Genomic DNA, 16761 nt, shown 5'->3' with positions numbered 1-16761 from the left:
CGGGATTCATAAGAGAGAGAGAGAGAGATCACTGCTTGGTCTCTGTGGGTGTGCTTGTAAGTGTCTCCGTCGTGTATAAGTGCTTCTTGCTATCAACACTTGCTAGAAAATATACTGAGTATAAAACACCCGTAACATCCCCCTGCGAGAAAAGCAGAACACCCTGTATGTTACTCATCTTTTCAAAGATCAAACCAGCATTCGACGGAACTCCCTGTAGTGTGTATGTATGCTATGCAAAGCCCCAACTTCGGTGTTGCTGATCGGAAGCTGATCTGTATAGAACTCCATGCGCGCCCAATACCCAACCCAGACTAAGCACAAAACACATCCGCTCCAGATCTTCTTACATATCCTCATTACTGCCACTCTCATCGCCTTCCCATTCCCGACACCACCCATACCAAGCCCGGTCGACGCAGGTGGGGGCTGCTGAGGGCGACGATGTTGGCGCGGGCATGCTTGGCGGAGAGGTGATGGTGCTCTGCTCTCTGGTTGCTGTTGTTGTCATCGTGATGGCCGTCTCTGTCGTTGCTTCGTCATTGCACCCCCAGAAACGGCCTGGTGTCTCGCACGTCGTACTGGTGGCAGTGGGTGTGGTGGACGTGGTAGGCGTCGTAGTAGTGGCTGTGGTCGTCTTGTCCTTGCACCCAAACCAGCCCCTAGGGAATGTCAGCATAATTTCAGAAAGACAGGTAGGTACCTGCTCGAAAATCTAGCTTACGGAGTATGACAGGTAGTGGTGGATGATGTCGTGGTGAACTTGGACGTTTCGGTACCAGTCGTGGTAGTCGTCTCGTCTAAGCAGCCCCACCAACCCCTGAATTGCGTTAGCTAGTTCTAACTAGTAAGCCTTAGAAGATCCAGTCGGCCTGTAAACTTACGGTGTCTTGCACGTCTCTGTACGGGTGCGGGTCTTGGTGGTTGATGTCGGAGCACTCGAGGTCGTAGTAGTCTCGGTCCCGTTGCTCTCGTACATCTTCCACTTGCCACAGTCCCTGCACTCAGGTGTAAATTTGCACTCGGGCACCGTGTCGTACTTCAAGATCACGTCGCGGATGACAGCCCGGATCTTGTGCGTGCCAATGCCGACACGCCAGCCCTTGTCGCCCACCGTGTCGTAAACGCACTCTCGGCCTGTATGGCAGGATGACTCCAAAGCATATCCTCCAAAAGAGCATGACGCCGTAGCTCCATTGCAGGTGCCGACATAGATCGGATCAGCTGTATGGCCGAAGTGGTACGCCCCGGTGTATTCTCTTGTCTGAGGTGCGTCCGGGTCGGCCCCTGGAGGTACAGGCAAACCCAGCCTTCCTGCCGCCAAGGCATCGGGTACCGCTTGGAACGTAACGACCGGTACTCCATACGTGAGACCGATGAAAGAACTAACGGCCCCGCCCAGCGAGTGCCCCGTAACCCAGACGTTTGAGTTGGGATAGAGCTCCGTGACGTTGGAGTAGAGTTCACGCGCCGCCTGGTAGTACCGATTCTCATCGCGCAGTGCTTGGGCGACGCACGTGTTGTTGCAAGTGTAGGTCCCGGTTGCGCAGTCGCAAACCTGGTGCCATGTCCACGGCCCCTGCTGAGCGCAGCAGCAGCTGAAGAAGAGGTTGTCGTTCACCTTGTCGTTCGTGGTGGTGCCATCGCCATCGAAGACAGCGGGTGATGTCCCCTTCAGCCCGATGACAATGGTGGAGTTGGTCTCATCCGCGAAGACATGGCCCCGCAGCCCATCGCCTTCCCAGCCAAAGTCAGCGCTCCGGTTGAACGGCCCTCCGACGTCCTCCCAGTCTGGTTCGCCCGGTTTCTCCACATAGGCGTCCGCCGCCATCAACGCCAGCGTCAGGACGGTGTCCTTGTCGGTGACGTTGGGCCCGGGAACATCATCGACCGTCCATGCCGACGGTGAGAGCACGGAAACAAATCCCCGCTGCCGGGCCTCGGCAACGATTGGGTCCACCGCGCTTGGCCGCCGGTCGACCAGCCGCTGTATCCGGATCGCATTGCTTCGCGCTCGCAGGGCGCCAACGCGCTCGGCCTCGTAGCCATCCTCGGCCGCCAACCATACATCGGCACCTTGTGTATCGACATCTAGTTTTCGATGGAGGTGCGGATGCTTGTACGTGCCATGATGGTAGATGTGGCGGAGGGTCTACGGATGGTCAGCAACCACTCCAGCCAATGTCCGCCGTTCTCCTACTTACGAAAGTATGTTCTGCAGGGGCTGGCGGTTCCGGTATGAGGGGCGCTATCGGCGAAGCATCTATGGGGAGAACAAACTGCGCGTCTGATCTGGTGTTGCCCGCGGCCGAGATGGGGGTTGCTGATAGGGCGAGGAAGGACAGCAGCAGTTGGGCGGTGACTCGGCCGGCGGAAGTGCACGTCGCACCCGCCTGCTTCCTCCTCGGCAACATGCCAAATGCGTATGTATGTGTCGACACTAGAACAGCCGCCGTGGAAGCGTCTGGAGATGGGTTATGGATGTTTTGTCGCTGGTCAGTCCATCGGGGCAATAAAAGGAATGGGAAAGGGCAAGACCGCGTGAGTCGTTGAATGTACCCAGATGACGACGACAGATGGGGGTTGGCCGTTGCCGATCGGAAGGCAGCCGGCGCCACCGCCTAATCGAGCGGTCTTATCTCTTATCGTAGGTGATAAGATAATGATGTGGATCTTGTAGCACTTCGCCCAAGCAGCAAGCGGAGATACCCGATAGGAAGTGAAGCGTTAACACACGCATGAGACCGTCTTCCCAGCGTCGTGCTGACTTCCGCCGCTTCCATTGGCAGCCGACGTTTGATCTGAACTTGGTCATCGAACGTTGTCGCCGGCAACCAGTCGAGACAGTAAAGACCCAGGTACCTTATTACTACTAGTACATACCCACATGATACCTTACTTACCGGAATGCCGAGCACATTGTACTGCATGCGGTTATAGGGCGAAAACGAAACAGGACGGCAGCACCTTACGGACTACGATATGCCTGAAGCATTCAATAGCGAGTCCTGGTTCTTTTGATACACAGCATAGAAACGACATCCAATGAGATGGCCCTGGCCCGATACCAAACATTCGGACCACGTTTGAATCAAGTTGAGCCTACCCGACACGCCGCCTTAACGTTCAACCCCGGCCCGCCTGTGAACCTTGAGAACTGGCCGGGTACTGAGCCCGCTATCGCGCTGAAATAAGTACCTAGCTCGGAATCTCTACTGCATAACCTGAATTCTCAAGCTATATACCGGTAAGCTGAGTAACGCGGTCGTTTTCTCACCGCAATGGCACAAGTTCAAAACTGCCAGCCGTCTACAATCTCGAGTCCCGACGCCCAAGCCTTGTGTTAAGATCCTCTGTATCGAGATGACGCAGACGCGGCCCGATCCCACTGCGCGTCGGGCCCACAATGTGTCCGCTAGCGCAGGAACAGCTCCATCTCTGGTACGGATAGCGCGATAAGCATCGATAGTGACAGTTCAAGCTCAAGTGACACATGTCCCGCAACATCCGTCTCCGTCTGCAATACCTAACCAAAGTACAGTAAAGCAAGCCCGCTTTGTGCAGATCGTGCCTCCATTTCCCGTTTCGTGGTGGGCTACCCGACTGGCCGGCTTCTGTGCGTTTCGGTCTAGGCGTGGGGCCACCTGCTCATCGCCTGCTGGTCCGCTGTTTCAACATCCCCTATTTCTGTCCTCCGCTGCCTCATGCGCTGCGATTGAGCACTGGTAAGCCCACGTCGGCAATACGACCTGTCTCGTTCATTATGGGAGGGGCAGCCACAAAGATCTGGCGATTAGCCGCTTCCCCGGCTTCGAGCTTGAATATTTGATTATCCCACAATAGACGCTGATGATCTGATCGCAATGCTGTCCAGCATGAACCCCCGAAACAGCTCTATGGCTTCCAACTCGCCAACGTCGTCAAGTCGCACGAACCCGCTGAGGTCTGTACGTTCCTTCCGAGTAGAGCGCTCCGCATCTCCTGAGCCCACGACGCGGACGAAGAGGGCGAGCACCGTCGAGAATGGCCACCCCCCTGCTGCGAGGTCGGCCCTGCGAACTGCATCCGGGCCGCAGCTGCAGCCGGACGGCGAAGATGAAGTGCCCAACACATTCGTGAGCAGGATCAGCGAAGAAACAATAGAGCCGCCCAGAGCCTCGGTCGAGCTGGACGATCTCCCCATCGAGCTTATCAGCCTGACGGACCGCTTCATCGACTCGCTCTCGGCCAAGGTCCATCCCAGTCCGCCAGACGTCGAGAAGCTGGCCCGCATGTTCCAGGAGTTCTACGCCACCGCGTCCTCGCATATCCAGACGCATGTCGATGCGCTAGCCACCCGGCAGAGACGCGAAGATGCGCCGCCGCTTTCTACCCGCACATCGGCCGCCAGTATTTTGCGCGCAAAGGCTGCCTCGCTCGGTACCAAGGAGAAAGCGAAGGCCACGTCGCCCGGGCGGGACTCGGAGCAGCAATTGTTGACGGCTGAGGAGTACGCGAACAGAAAGAAGGCGAGAAGGGCACTGGAGGTGAAGAAGTCGCTCCTGGAGGAAGCCGTGGAGAGGAGGCTGTGCGAGGGCATTTACAGCAAGATCTACCGTCACCGCAGCACCCAGGACGAGGCGCAGGATGCGAAGCTCAGATCGAAGACGGCCGCTCTCGCCGTGGTCGGCATTGGCCCAGCTGACCTCGGCGTCGAGCTCGGGACGGCCGACGACGACGAAGAGGCGGCCGCCAAAAAGCAGGAGGAAGTCAAGGAATGGCTGGACCAAGCCAGGAAGGAACTTGTCCTGATGAGCCAGTCCAGGTATCCGTTGGGGAAGCTGAACCATCTCAAAGCAGCCCACAAGAGTATTATCGACACCCTGTCGCACTTCCACCCGTCCTCCTCGGCCGACGAGCTCATGCCCATGCTCATCTACACCCTCATCACCCTTCCCCCGGAGAATCTCAACGTCATCAGCGACGTGAACTTCATTCAGCGCTTTCGCTGGGAGCCCAAGCTCATAGGCGAGGCGGCTTACTGCCTCACCACACTCGAGGCCACGATCGCTTTCCTCGAAACCGTGGACCTTTCCACCCTCCGCGCCGACGAGACTCCGACTGGTCCGCTCAACAAAGGCCCCGGCTCGTCCCCGGCCTCAAAGGGCGAGACCTTCCCCCCGGCTTTCTCGCCCACTTCCCCCAGCCCTGCCACCGCCTCCTCCACCCTCAGCCCCAACCCATCCGCAGCAGAGTCGGCAGCAGCCGCCAGCCTCAACGCAGCGCTGAAACAACAATCCCAAACCTCATCCCCATCCCAAACTCCCACTCCCACTCCCACTCCCACCGGCTTCCGCGCGACCGTCAACGCCCAGTTCCGCAACCCGCCGCGCCGGCTAAGCGACCTGGTCCGCAACACGCCCACCCCCGCCCAGGCGCTCAACGCCGCCTCCGACGCCGTGCTCAACACGGCCGACCAGAGCCTGAAAACCATCGGCACCTCCCTGGGCGACAGCTACAAGTTCTTCTTGGGGAAGCTGCGCGAGCGCGTGCCCGAGGTCCTGCTGAGCAAAGACGGAGAGGGCGGGATTGTGGTGCCCAAGACGTTGGACGAGGCGCGGAAGTTGATTGCGACTCCACCGCTGCTCCCTGCGGGTGGCCAGGAGGACGACGCGGTATCGTCGCTCCGCAGTCCGAGTCCTCTCTCAGCTGCAGCGGCGGAGGAGAATAGAGGTGGCACCGAGGAACGGCCGCCGCTGCTGAGTTTCATCTCGGGGAGTGGGCGGAACAAGGCACAGCGGGATCGCGATCACAGCGCTGATTCGGCGCGGAGTGCGGCGTCGTCTTCGACGAGGAGGGGAGGCAGTGAGCTGGAGAGGAAGCACCAACACCAACAGCAGCCGCAGGAAGGCCAAGCCGGTGGCTCAGGGTCGGGGTCAGGGTCGTCGCCTGTGGTGACCAGCCCGCCTATTATGGATTCCATGCGCAATCTAGGGAACTCGCTGAATCCCATGGCCAGGCTGTCGGCGGGGATTGCGGGCGGCTTCAGAGGGTTTGGCCGGTCGTCTGCCCCTACCCCTGCGCCGGCGAGGGCGCCCACGCCGCCGGCGAAGGATGGTAGTGGGCCTGGACGGGATGGCGGGGATCTGACTACGGTATGGAAAGGCCTCCCCTTCTTTCCCTACCCCATCCTTTTCAAAAACATGCTAATGTTCTTTCCCCATACGACAGGCCTTCTCCGACCTCGCGACCGCGCTCCCCCCGAGGGAATACCCCAGGATCAACCCGCCTATCCAGCGGTTCATGGAGATGCAAAACGCAGCTGACCTGAAGCTTGGCGAGGTGTTCGACCTGCTGCGAGACTATAAGCGGCTGGCGGGGGCGCTGAAGGAGATGGATGCTTTCAAGGAGTAGTTGAGTAGTTTACCAAGGTGCTAACTCCATTTTTGAGTGTATCATTGGACTGGAATATGTGTTGCTTTGTTTTAGCTGGTCTGCCATTCTCGGGGGAGAGGGATAAGGAGATAGATGGGGAAGGATGGCGTAGGGTGCGTGGGCTGGATGGATCATCATTTATCGGCAAGGTAACTTTCCTTAAGTCGTGTGGCATTCTGATGTATTGGCATAAAACGTGGCTTGGATAGCTCACTACTTAGACAGATGTTATGTGCTTCAAATTGGCCCCTGTCGTGCCTCGAAGCATCAAGGGACTCGAGTAACGCCTACCGGGATGGTGACATCTCTACACTTAATATATCCGAGTCCCAGGTCGTTGGTCCTGTCGGTTCTAGTTTGGGTACCTTACATATACCTGACGTAATGGGGATCTGCTACCGTCAGCGGTAAGCATCGTGCTGCACTCAGTCTGTTTACAACACCGTTGGCGTCCCAAAGGAAAGAAGTTGTCTAGCATGAATACTATTTGAAACGGATATTGAACGCTCGTCTAGAGCAGCAGTCCTACATTTTGCTCTACCTCCCACCCCGTCCCCCTAATTTGGACGCCGAGCAAATCGAAACTGGTATCAGCAAAGCGTCGAGAATAATATAGTGTGTGTGTTCCTATCCGCCAAGACCCAAATGCGCTATGCTAACACGGTTATTAGAGAGAAAAGTCTAACAATAAAGTGAATGCGGAAAGAGACGGTACTGCTCCTCAGATTAAGACCGTAGGTTCCCTTGAGTGATCACCATTAAGCTTCCCGCCGGCCAACTTCGACGGACTCGTCCTCCCACCGTGACTCCCCTTTGACCCCGGCCGCTGCATGTCCCCATCGCCAATCAACTTCTCCATAAACGCGATATAATCAAACTGCGGCTGGCCGCGGTCGGATTGCATATCCGGCCCACTATGCGGCGGCATGATCTTGACCAGATCCTCAATCACCTCGTCCGGCACGAGCGAGTGGCGCAGATCCATCTCGGTCACGTAGGGCTTGCCGTCGGCGACCTCCCGGAAGCTCTGGAAGACCTGCTCGGCCGTGTTCTGGTCCTCGGTCACGTCCACCATGAAGCGGATGAACTGCTCGAAGGTGACGCGGTCGCGCCCGCCCGAGGTCTCGAGGAAGTAGTCGTGCATCTCGTCCTCGGAGAAGATCAGGCCCAGCGAGGCGAGCGCGGCGCTGAACTCGAGCTCGGACAGGCAGTTGGTGTCGTCGCGGTCAAAGTGCCGGAAGACGGACTCGAACTCCTCGAGCTGGATGGGCGTCAGGTTGGTCATGTTGCGCGCCACCATCTGGTTTTCGAGGAAGGCCAGCTTTTTGGACACGGAGGATTTGACGAGGGAGAGCTCGTAGCAGAGCTCATCGTAGGTGTAGGTGGTGAAGTCGTTTTCCTCAATGTTGGCCTCTTGGCACTTAATGTCGACCGCCTCGATGGTCTTGAGGAATGCGTCCAGCGGCGGGAGATTGTCCGAGAGCTTCCGTACGTGGTGTAATTGGTCTTCTACGTCGCCCTCCAGGCCCGAGATGGCGAGCTGTATGGTGTTGAGTGCTAAGGCAAAATCATTCGCCTTGTCGGCGAATGATTTTCGTAGAGCGTTTTTGATGCTATGGCAATGTCAGCGAGGGATTCATAGCGATTCCTGGTGCTCTTGCGGGCCACATACTCCCTGATGGTCTCGTTGATTAGCTGCCCTCGGGCCATCTCTGCCTTGGTCAAGTTGGACCATTCCATGTCCAATACCTCCAACCTTAATTCTGCCGGTGGTTCATACGGCCGTAGCCTGTACGTGCCCAGCTTAGTTTTGATATTGCCCAGGAGTGTCGCTAACTCGCTCTTCTCCGCCACCCATTCTCGCTTCAGCCCCCTCTTGTACGCCGCAAACTCCCCGGCCTGGGCCTTCGCATCTGCATATGTCCCCTCAAACTTGGCCTGCTGCCAGCTCTCCATCTGGGCGCGGATCGCCTTGAGCAGCTCCCTCATCCGGCGCTCGTAAGCGCTCTGCATGTCCCAAGCACCTCGCATGTTGTTGACAAATTTCTCGACGCGGCGGCCCGCGTTCTCGACCTTCTCCATCTGCGAAAAGGCATGGAACCAGTAGGCAATATATGTCATCAAACTCCGCTCGTCGGGCTTGGCAACGTCGCACACGTCCTCGACATCGAGCAGCTTCGGGATGCCAATCTCCTTGTGCGCGATGTCGAAGGCCATTTGCATGTTGCCTCTGTGGTCTGATTTGTCGAGCGCGTCGTAGTCAATCAGGTCTGGCCGGTGGATGTCGAGCAGGGCGCAAAACGCGAGCCCGTCGTTCCAGCTGGCGCTGAAGTCGCGCACGTCCACCTCGTCGTAGCAAGCCGTCTTACGCTGGCACCATAACAGCAACCCCTCCTTGGCTGTCATGCCCTCCTCGTTGATGTCGCTGATGGTGAAGCGCAGAATCAGTGTCCATATCAGTCCCAGGATGATCTTGCGGTTGCCGTCGACGACATCCTCGGCACCAATATTCGTCATCTGAATCCCCCGCGACTTGATGAAGTCCAGGGCTAGGTTCGCATTTTCAAAGCACTGCACGCGCAGCTTCGGTCTCGAGGCGTATCGGCCGAGCGACTCTCCCGACAGACATTCGAGCAGGTGGATGAGCATGACCTGGCAAGGGATGAGGACCCCGTGTATCTCAGCACGACGTTCGCCATTGGGGCAGCCAGAAAAGTAAACACGGAACCTACGCCATCACGCAGATCCCGCACCAAGTCCTTGACTTCGAGGTTGCGGACCTCCAGCTTGGTGTTCAGCCATTTCGTAAACGTCTTCTGCTGGACCGTGATCCAGCGTTGCTGCTCTGCGTAGGCCATTTTGTTGGTGAGGGAAGACGGGGCGGGAATCTCTATCCAGATTTGGACTCTAGCCTCGGTGGTTGCTTGGCAGAGCTGCTGCCGCCATTTGCTGCGAGTGACGCTCTTGGTGCGGAAGTTCCTGAGCGCTGTCACATTGTGTGACTTCTCGAGCTCAGCATGCATCTTTTGGGACCGCCGCGTCGAGGCCCAGCCCCCCGCAGCACTGTGTCAATAGCCGGCACCGGCACCTGCAGCCGATATCGATAAGGTTTTCGTTGATTACTTCGACGCTGTCACGCTGCCCAGTTTCGCCGGTCTTCAGCTTCCTTCTCCTGAAAAACACAGTCGAGCTGAATGGAACCTGGAAGAGCAAGAAAGAGAACAATTGACCTTTTCCTATGTGTGGCTGAGATTGCCAGTCTGCATGCATATGGCGGACTTTCTTCTCTTATACGACGATGTTAGGCGCTTCCAGTTCGAGTTTCACGCAGTGTCTTTGCCTGTCGATCAACCAAGCTCAGCCGAGTCTCCCGTCAATGGTTTATGCCAGCCCTTCCCTACTGTTAGGCCATCCTACTCGTAAAAATGCTAGTTTGAGCATTTAGCCTGTGTTAGCGGATGTCCAATTCTGCCGTGGGCTCTTCACCACCTATGCCTCTGCCGCGAAGTGTTTTAGCTCTCGGGTGCTGGGACGACTCCGTTCAGGTGGAGTGCGGCCATGTCTTTTTGAATGATCGGTTCCATTCATTGGTGACTACCTACCTGGTAAGTCTGGCTAGATAGAGCAATACTGGTATGCGTTCCAAGGGCATAGGCTTTTGACATCTGATATCACAGCCAGCAGCAATTGCCTGTGGCTACGGGTAGCAAGCTACGTGCGGTATATCTCTCAGACTCGTCTCGGATTTCGGGAATCCGCCTCCCTTGGATGCTTGGGAGTTTCTTCAGGTATTTCACGTTATCGAAAGGCCGCGGAGCCATTTCAGTACCGACATATGCTTAAGTCAGACATCTTAGCAATAACTTGGCCACGCATGCTATGAAACACTACCTATGTACACTTGATGATGAGTCGCTAGCCGCCACCTTCTTTTCTTTTACCTGTTCTACGCCCGCTGTCGTTCATGACACTTTACACCTTATAACTCTAAGGGGCTGGCCAAGCTTAAGGTATGTTTATAGCATCTACAGCCGCCTCTGTCTCCTCACCCCATCCTGCTGTGCCACTTGTACTCCGTAGTCCTGGCCGCCTCCTCATATGTTGCCAATCAGTTGCTTCCCACCTCTTATTCCTCCTATTTGCGCGGTCTAGATACACCCGTCAGGCGTCTTAGTCGGTGTAGGCCCTTCATCGAATAGCCGAGTCTGTTGCACGCTCAGGCAGTCCATCACTTGCCAGTAGGGACTGCGAAGACAATGTCTGTGAAGGGTGCCACTTGCCGTCCAACCGCAGCCAATCCAACCCAAAGAACTTGTCAAAGTCCTGTAGGGTCCCCCGGAGCTTCTAAGATACCAGCATATTTACGATCACACAAGAATTCTAGGACAATGGGATGCAACGATGGGATGCAACTGAAGTCGCGGGCACTGCAATGATGATATGATCATCCTTCCAACCTTCGTCCTAGGTGATTTCAGGTGGCCGATACTGCTGTTATGCCACTGATTGGAGTCTTATTGGTCTCGGTGCATGCAAGTCCGAAATGTGACACATAGTAGTACCTACCTAGATATCCATAAGGCAAGGCTCAAAGCCTCAATTGCTCATGGCCAGGGACCGTCGCCAACTCGCCATTGACAGCCCCGCAAGGGTCCAGAAGCTCCCGTCGTCAATACCCCAGAACTGCCCTGCCAAGACACATCCCCTGAGCCAATCAGGACCGCGGACCCTGTCCGAACCTGGCAAGCTCGGCATTGGCGGTCCCGGCGGTGAAAAAGACACCGCCTTACGTACCCCGCGATACTGCCGGCGAGAACACGAGCTGGTATCCACAAGGTGAACGTCTCGCCGTCAAATGAACTTTTCCACGAATACTAAACTCACATCCATACAAGGGAAGGCCTGCTGCCTGCCGACCACCGAACGTCCTCTGTCTTGGTTTCAACTTTCAAGGTGGAAATATCAAAGGTAAGGTTTCTCCTAGTGATGTCCATCTTAGCCTGTCATCTCCCTCAAGGGCAGCTTGCTCTACTTTCCCCGTACCTTCTTTGGTAGCTTGCTTTTCTCGTCCCGGTCAACCACTGTACTGTTCGATCCCAAGTCTGGACTTGCAAGTTTCCTTTGCATGGCACACAAAGCTTTCTACCCTTCAACCTTTCCAGTTCCTCCCACTTCGTCCCCTTCCTCCCACACGCTTCCAATTTTTCTCTCCAACAATCAAACCCTTCACCCCATCTTCCACATCACAACTTTCCTTCGCTTTCGCCTCAGTCTGACAGCGAATTCGGCCTTCTAGATCGCGCTTCACACACCAAGCACAACAGTCTGCCAGGCGGTGCAATCCCCCAATACCGACTAGCAACTCACGGGCGCTGCTGCTGGGACGCTTGTCGCCCAAGTCACCATGTCGTCTCAGCGCCCGGGCACACATGTGCCTGCTGTGCGCGTTGAAGCCGAGAGGGCTCTCGGCATCTCACAGCGTTCGGCTGCCATCAACTTCTCCTGGACCGGAGATATTCGCAAGCGGTAAGTATCTTTAATTTCTGTCTTACATGCCTCGCGGTCAATGCTGTCACCAGCAATGTGAACTGCGCGTTTCATTCGCCGCCGATTGATTTTAGTGCCCATCTAAACCTTCCGCATTTGGACGGCGATGATGTCAACCTTCCTTCCGGAATTCCGGAATCCTGGATTGGACCCGCCTGAACCGCAGCTTTGGATGCTAAGACCAGACCATGACGGGATTCCGGAAGGAGCATTGGCAGCGACTTCTGTCGACTACCCTGCTTTCTCAACGGACAGCTAACTCCACCTTAGATATACCGACTTTCTTGTGAATGAGATCCGGAAGGATGGCACTGTCCTTCATCTTCGTGATTATGAGGAGCAGACGGAGGCTTCTGCCGTGCAGGTTCGTATACATTGTCATCCGCCACAACATTTGCGGCTTCTCTAACACAGGCATCATACAGTCGTCGGTCGATCGTAATCCCTCTGCTGCAAACCTCCGGCCTGAGAATAAGCCGAAGGTCCACTCCATCACTCAAGATGACCGCACAATTCTCGTCGTTTTGATCGGCGAGAACACCACCCAAAAGCTTATTGATCTGGACGAGAAAGTCCAAAACAAAGTCCAGCTGGGTCCTGATGAGCGCACTGTTATATTTGATCCTGTCACCGACCGATCTAAGCGAGCTTCCATTCACCAGGTTTGCTACACACTCTCTTCGTTCACGCCACCAGAACTAAGAGCTAATGGTCACCAGGAAATTCGCCGCATCTTCAAGTCCCGCTTTGACACTGGCGCTGATGCAAATGGTGTCATCAAGGCCACCCCTACCAAGTGGGCTACCAGCAACCGGGCCACTAGTCAGAACTGGGGCCGGCCCCGTGACAACAGCCGCCGTGATCAGAATCGTCAGCTCAATGAGCTCGGCGGTCCTTACCTGCATTTCACTCTCTACAAGGAGAACAAAGACACTATGGACGCCGTCAATACCATCGCACGTCTTCTCAAGATCAAGGCCTCCAACTTTGGCTTCGCCGGCACCAAGGATCGCCGTGCCAGCACTGTGCAGCGCATCAGCGTTTTTGGCCAGCAGGCCAAAAATCTGATCTGGATCAACTCCCGTATTACCAGTGTCAAGGTTGGGCAGTTTGAGCACCGCAAGGAGCCACTTGAGCTTGGCCAGCACGGCGGCAACGAATTTGTCATCACGCTGAAGAACTGCCAGCCCCTGGGTGGCAACAACTGCTCTCTGGCCCACCGCATGAAGATGATCCAGCAGTCAGTCGAGTGCGGACTGGCTTACCTCAAGCATAACGGCTACATTAACTACTTCGGTCTCCAGCGCTTCGGGACTTACGCCATTGGCACGCATCTGCTCGGCATGAAGATCCTCAAGGGTGATTATGAGGGTTTCATTGACGATGTTCTGTATATCGACGATGAGACCCTCAAGGATGTCCTGAGCAACACCCAGCCCCAGTATCAGCCCGGGAAGGACTTGCAGCAGAGCCGGGACGACCAGGATCGCGCCCGTGCCATCACCACTTGGAAGACGACCAAGAATGCGGCAAAGGCTCTTCAGATCATGCCCAAGCGCTTCAGCTCCGAGACTGCCATTATTCGCCATCTGGGTAAGAACCCGAAGGACTTCAAGGGAGCCTGTCTGAGCATCACCCGTGGCTTGCGCTCAATGTACACCCACGCCTATCAATCATACGTCTGGAACTTTGTCGCCACTCGTCGCTGGTCCAAGTACGGAGCCAAAGTCGTGGAGGGCGATCTTGTCCTAGTCGAGGGCAGTCGCCGTCGTGACCGTACTCCGGATGAAGAGTATAATCCCTACGACGACAATGATGATGACAACATCTACGCCCAGGCGCGAACCCTCACTGCTGAAGACGTTGCAAGCGGCAAGTACACCATCCACGACATCGTCTTGCCTACTCCCGGCTATGATGTCGTGTACCCCGGCAACGACATCGGTCAGTACTATATCGAGTTCATGGGCAAGCCGGAGAACGGCGCACTGGACCCTTACAACATGCGTCGGCTGCAGCGGGAGTTCAGCTTGTCCGGCAACTATCGCCCGCTCATTGGGCGCTTGATCGGCGACCCCCAGTACGCTGTTCGGGCGTATTGCGACGATACTGAGCAAATGTACCCCACTGATCTCGACTACGCCACTCACAAGAAGAAGGCGGAGAAGCTGGAGAACGTCAAGGCTCATTTCGAGCGCAACCACGCTGCCGAGATTGCTGCTCACCCTGGAGCCAAGCCTTCTGCTCGCCCCGACGTAAGTCCCGGCCCCGACGCTTCTGTCAATCGGTGGGCTCATTTCTCCAAGAACCCCCAGCTGTACGACGACGCCATGTCTGCTGCTTCACGCCGACGCAAGGCCGAGCACGAGCCCTCTTCAGACGGTGTTATCGTCACCAACGAGACCTGGGCCCAGACTGGGGTCGATGGCAGTGGCAAGCGTGTTAGGCTCACGAACCACCACCAGCAGGTCGAGACCCAGGCAAGCAGTGACCCAATTCCCAGTGCTTCTCCTGCCGTTCCCGCAGTGAAAGTCGACGAGCCTGAGGAAGATGGGGGTTACCCGCGGTTTCCTGTCGGCAATGGCGCACCACTTCACGGCCATACGCCGGAGAATTCTCCTCGCAAGGATAGCGCTCGTAGTCCTCAGGACAGTTCTCGCATTATCGGCGGTGGCCCAGTGTCCATGATGCCCTTTCCCGGGGGTACCGTCGTACCCATTCCTGGTCTGCGTGGCATCTCAGATCAATACTATGCCGCCACCGGCATGGTTCCTTACTTCGGCGCGCTCCCGGCTGGTTTCAACACGGCAGCGCCCGTGAATGGCTTCTTAGGCTTGTCCAACCTTCCGACGCTCCCCACGAACACAGCTGGGGTCCCTGTCAACGACATCGCTTCCAAGGCGGAGCCGGAGACCACCGACCCCATGAACTGGTACGGCCCGAACATGCCTAAGGTCTCCGCTGCCTCGACGAGCGCCACGGATGCCCAGGCCAATCATTCCAGCACGGCCCTTGTCAAGGTTGAAGAGCCCTCGAATGCCTCCAGCGACACGATTGATTTCATCAATGGCATCCCTTTGCCTAAACTTCGCACGGCATCGGACAATCCGCTGTCTTCGCCGGGCAATGGCATTGACGAAGCCAACATCAATCCCTTGGCCTGCAAGATTGCTGTAATCCTGAAATTTCAGCTCAAGCCCAGCAACTACGCGACCATCGTGCTTCGTGAGCTCATGGGCACGACGGCGGAGGAACTGGCTCTCTAATTGGGTAGTATTCGGTGGCTTCCGAGCCCACCCTCTAGGCCGTATCTCTACCGGAAGAAATTCACACAACCGGGCGGCCCCTGTTGGCAGTACCTGCCAGCCTTGTACGACTACAAACGATACGATTTTCATTGGTATATCGGCACTGAGACCTTTCCTGCGGTTTTGGTGCCTCAGCCGCTTGTTTGGTTGACCTCTAATAAGTGGTCCGGTCTGAGCATACAGCAGCTCCGAATTGGTCGATCTAAACCTGAGTCAACCATCTTCCGGGCTTAAGAGGGCTCCTCATGAATAATGAGCACAGCGTCTGTTGAGCATTTCCGGCATTTTCGGCATTTCCGATCTCACCTTCTGCTTTTCTTGTTTTTCGGCATGCAAGAGATGCCTGAGACTACTGCCCCGACTGGAAAGGATTCGACTGTCGCTTTCACCACATGGAAAGCCTTACTCTGACATGTCATCACTCCACGGGACCTCACTACATGTCACGGTACAGCACAGCCTTTTGTTGCTCCCCATGTTGACGACTTGTCTCTGAGTTCAAGTTCGGAGCTTGTCCGGGGAAACTGAGCAGCGCTGTCCGCTGTAGGACTCATCTCGGGCTACTACGTCTAGCGCGTTTTCTTTTTTTTTAATCTATGGCATCTACCAGGTCGATTCTGAAAGAGAGTCGAAGTACAGTACACAGGGGATTAATCTGTTCCGCGATGCGAGGCGAAATGAAAGGATCTTCTGCGAGATGCTGCCATTTAAGTTGGCGGTTGGCTGCGAGGACATTGATGGGCATGATCGCATTGAGATGGGAACCATGGACATTTTCTCTTGGGGAGTCGGCGGTCAAACCTGATGATATTCTGAATCTTCTTCGGCGTTTTTGGCATCGAGAGAGCGGGATAACTGGGATTGGGTTTGACACATGAGAGCGCCATTTCATGACGAACCATTTGAGAGGATACCCCCTTTTTTACTACTGGGAAAAGGTAGATGGGTTATGTACTATTACTTGAACTGACACAGGCATCACATTGTCTGCCTGAAGTGCCTACCTTAGGCGCGAGAGAGAGTGAACATAAAAATGGCGACGATTTGTCTTTTATGCGCTGTCATGGCTGATGCAGAGTGTTGTCGCGTGAAGATCTTAAGAGGCAGTGAGTCCAGGGAGAGAGACCTGCGGCTAACGGACTTCTTGTCCATCTGTGGAGACTGATATGACAGTGAGGTTGGTGGTGCATTCAACTCTTGCTGGAACACCTTCGGTTTATAGATACCCGGGTAAGTACATGTACAGCTGATGCTGGGTGTATTCTGCTTCGGGAGCATGCTGGAGTGCGAGACTATCCGGAGATCACGTCTTTCATACTCCCAATTCCCAGCCTCCTCGAAAAGGTTACCTCATACCTATTGAGTCAGAAGGCCCATAGGCAGGCAGGCAGCACTTTGGACATTCGAACTTTCTCCTCCGTCACCGCATTTGCAGATTTGTCAAGGTCTGCTGCAGCAGCAAGCTCAGTGAGGCGTGGCAGCGTGAGGAAAT

General features: G+C 55.8%; 4 protein-coding genes across 4 annotated transcripts; 2 read left to right on the top strand and 2 right to left on the bottom strand.

Moving 5' to 3' along the window:
* Positions 1–41: 41 nt before the first annotated feature.
* On the bottom strand, positions 42–2574 carry B0T15DRAFT_541540 (autophagy protein atg15). The gene is made up of 4 exons (XM_062869865.1): positions 2205–2574; positions 885–2152; positions 725–820; positions 42–662 (listed from the first exon to the last, which is right to left on the bottom strand). The coding sequence occupies exons 1-4, from the start codon at positions 2412–2414 to the stop codon at positions 347–349; spliced, it is 1890 nt and encodes a 629-aa protein (XP_062717727.1). The 5' UTR covers positions 2415–2574; the 3' UTR covers positions 42–346.
* A 1128-nt stretch (positions 2575–3702) lies between these two features.
* Positions 3703–6487, top strand: B0T15DRAFT_541537 (uncharacterized protein). The gene is made up of 2 exons (XM_062869864.1): positions 3703–6134; positions 6211–6487. Exons 1-2 carry the CDS (start codon positions 3864–3866, stop codon positions 6391–6393), a joined length of 2454 nt encoding a protein of 817 aa, XP_062717726.1. The 5' UTR covers positions 3703–3863; the 3' UTR covers positions 6394–6487.
* Positions 6488–6862: 375 nt separating this feature from the next.
* Positions 6863–9413, bottom strand: B0T15DRAFT_541535 (calponin domain-containing protein). The gene is made up of 3 exons (XM_062869863.1): positions 9147–9413; positions 8087–9066; positions 6863–8027 (listed from the first exon to the last, which is right to left on the bottom strand). Exons 1-3 carry the CDS (start codon positions 9270–9272, stop codon positions 7136–7138), a joined length of 1998 nt encoding a protein of 665 aa, XP_062717725.1. The 5' UTR covers positions 9273–9413; the 3' UTR covers positions 6863–7135.
* Positions 9414–11818: 2405 nt separating this feature from the next.
* On the top strand, positions 11819–15227 carry B0T15DRAFT_403555 (pseudouridine synthase; the record flags this gene model as incomplete). Its single annotated transcript, XM_062865209.1, has 4 exons — positions 11819–11940; positions 12232–12319; positions 12387–12623; positions 12681–15227. 4 exons carry the CDS (start codon positions 11819–11821, stop codon positions 15225–15227), a joined length of 2994 nt encoding a protein of 997 aa, XP_062717724.1.
* Positions 15228–16761: the final 1534 nt, after the last annotated feature.

The sequence above is a fragment of the Chaetomium strumarium genome, assembly GCF_033439665.1.
Source record: "Chaetomium strumarium strain CBS 333.67 chromosome Unknown B0T15scaffold_7, whole genome shotgun sequence".
NCBI classification, from domain to species: domain Eukaryota; kingdom Fungi; phylum Ascomycota; class Sordariomycetes; order Sordariales; family Chaetomiaceae; genus Chaetomium; species Chaetomium strumarium.
Note: the sequence above shows the minus strand (reverse complement) of the source record. Positions and strands in the feature narration are given on the sequence as shown.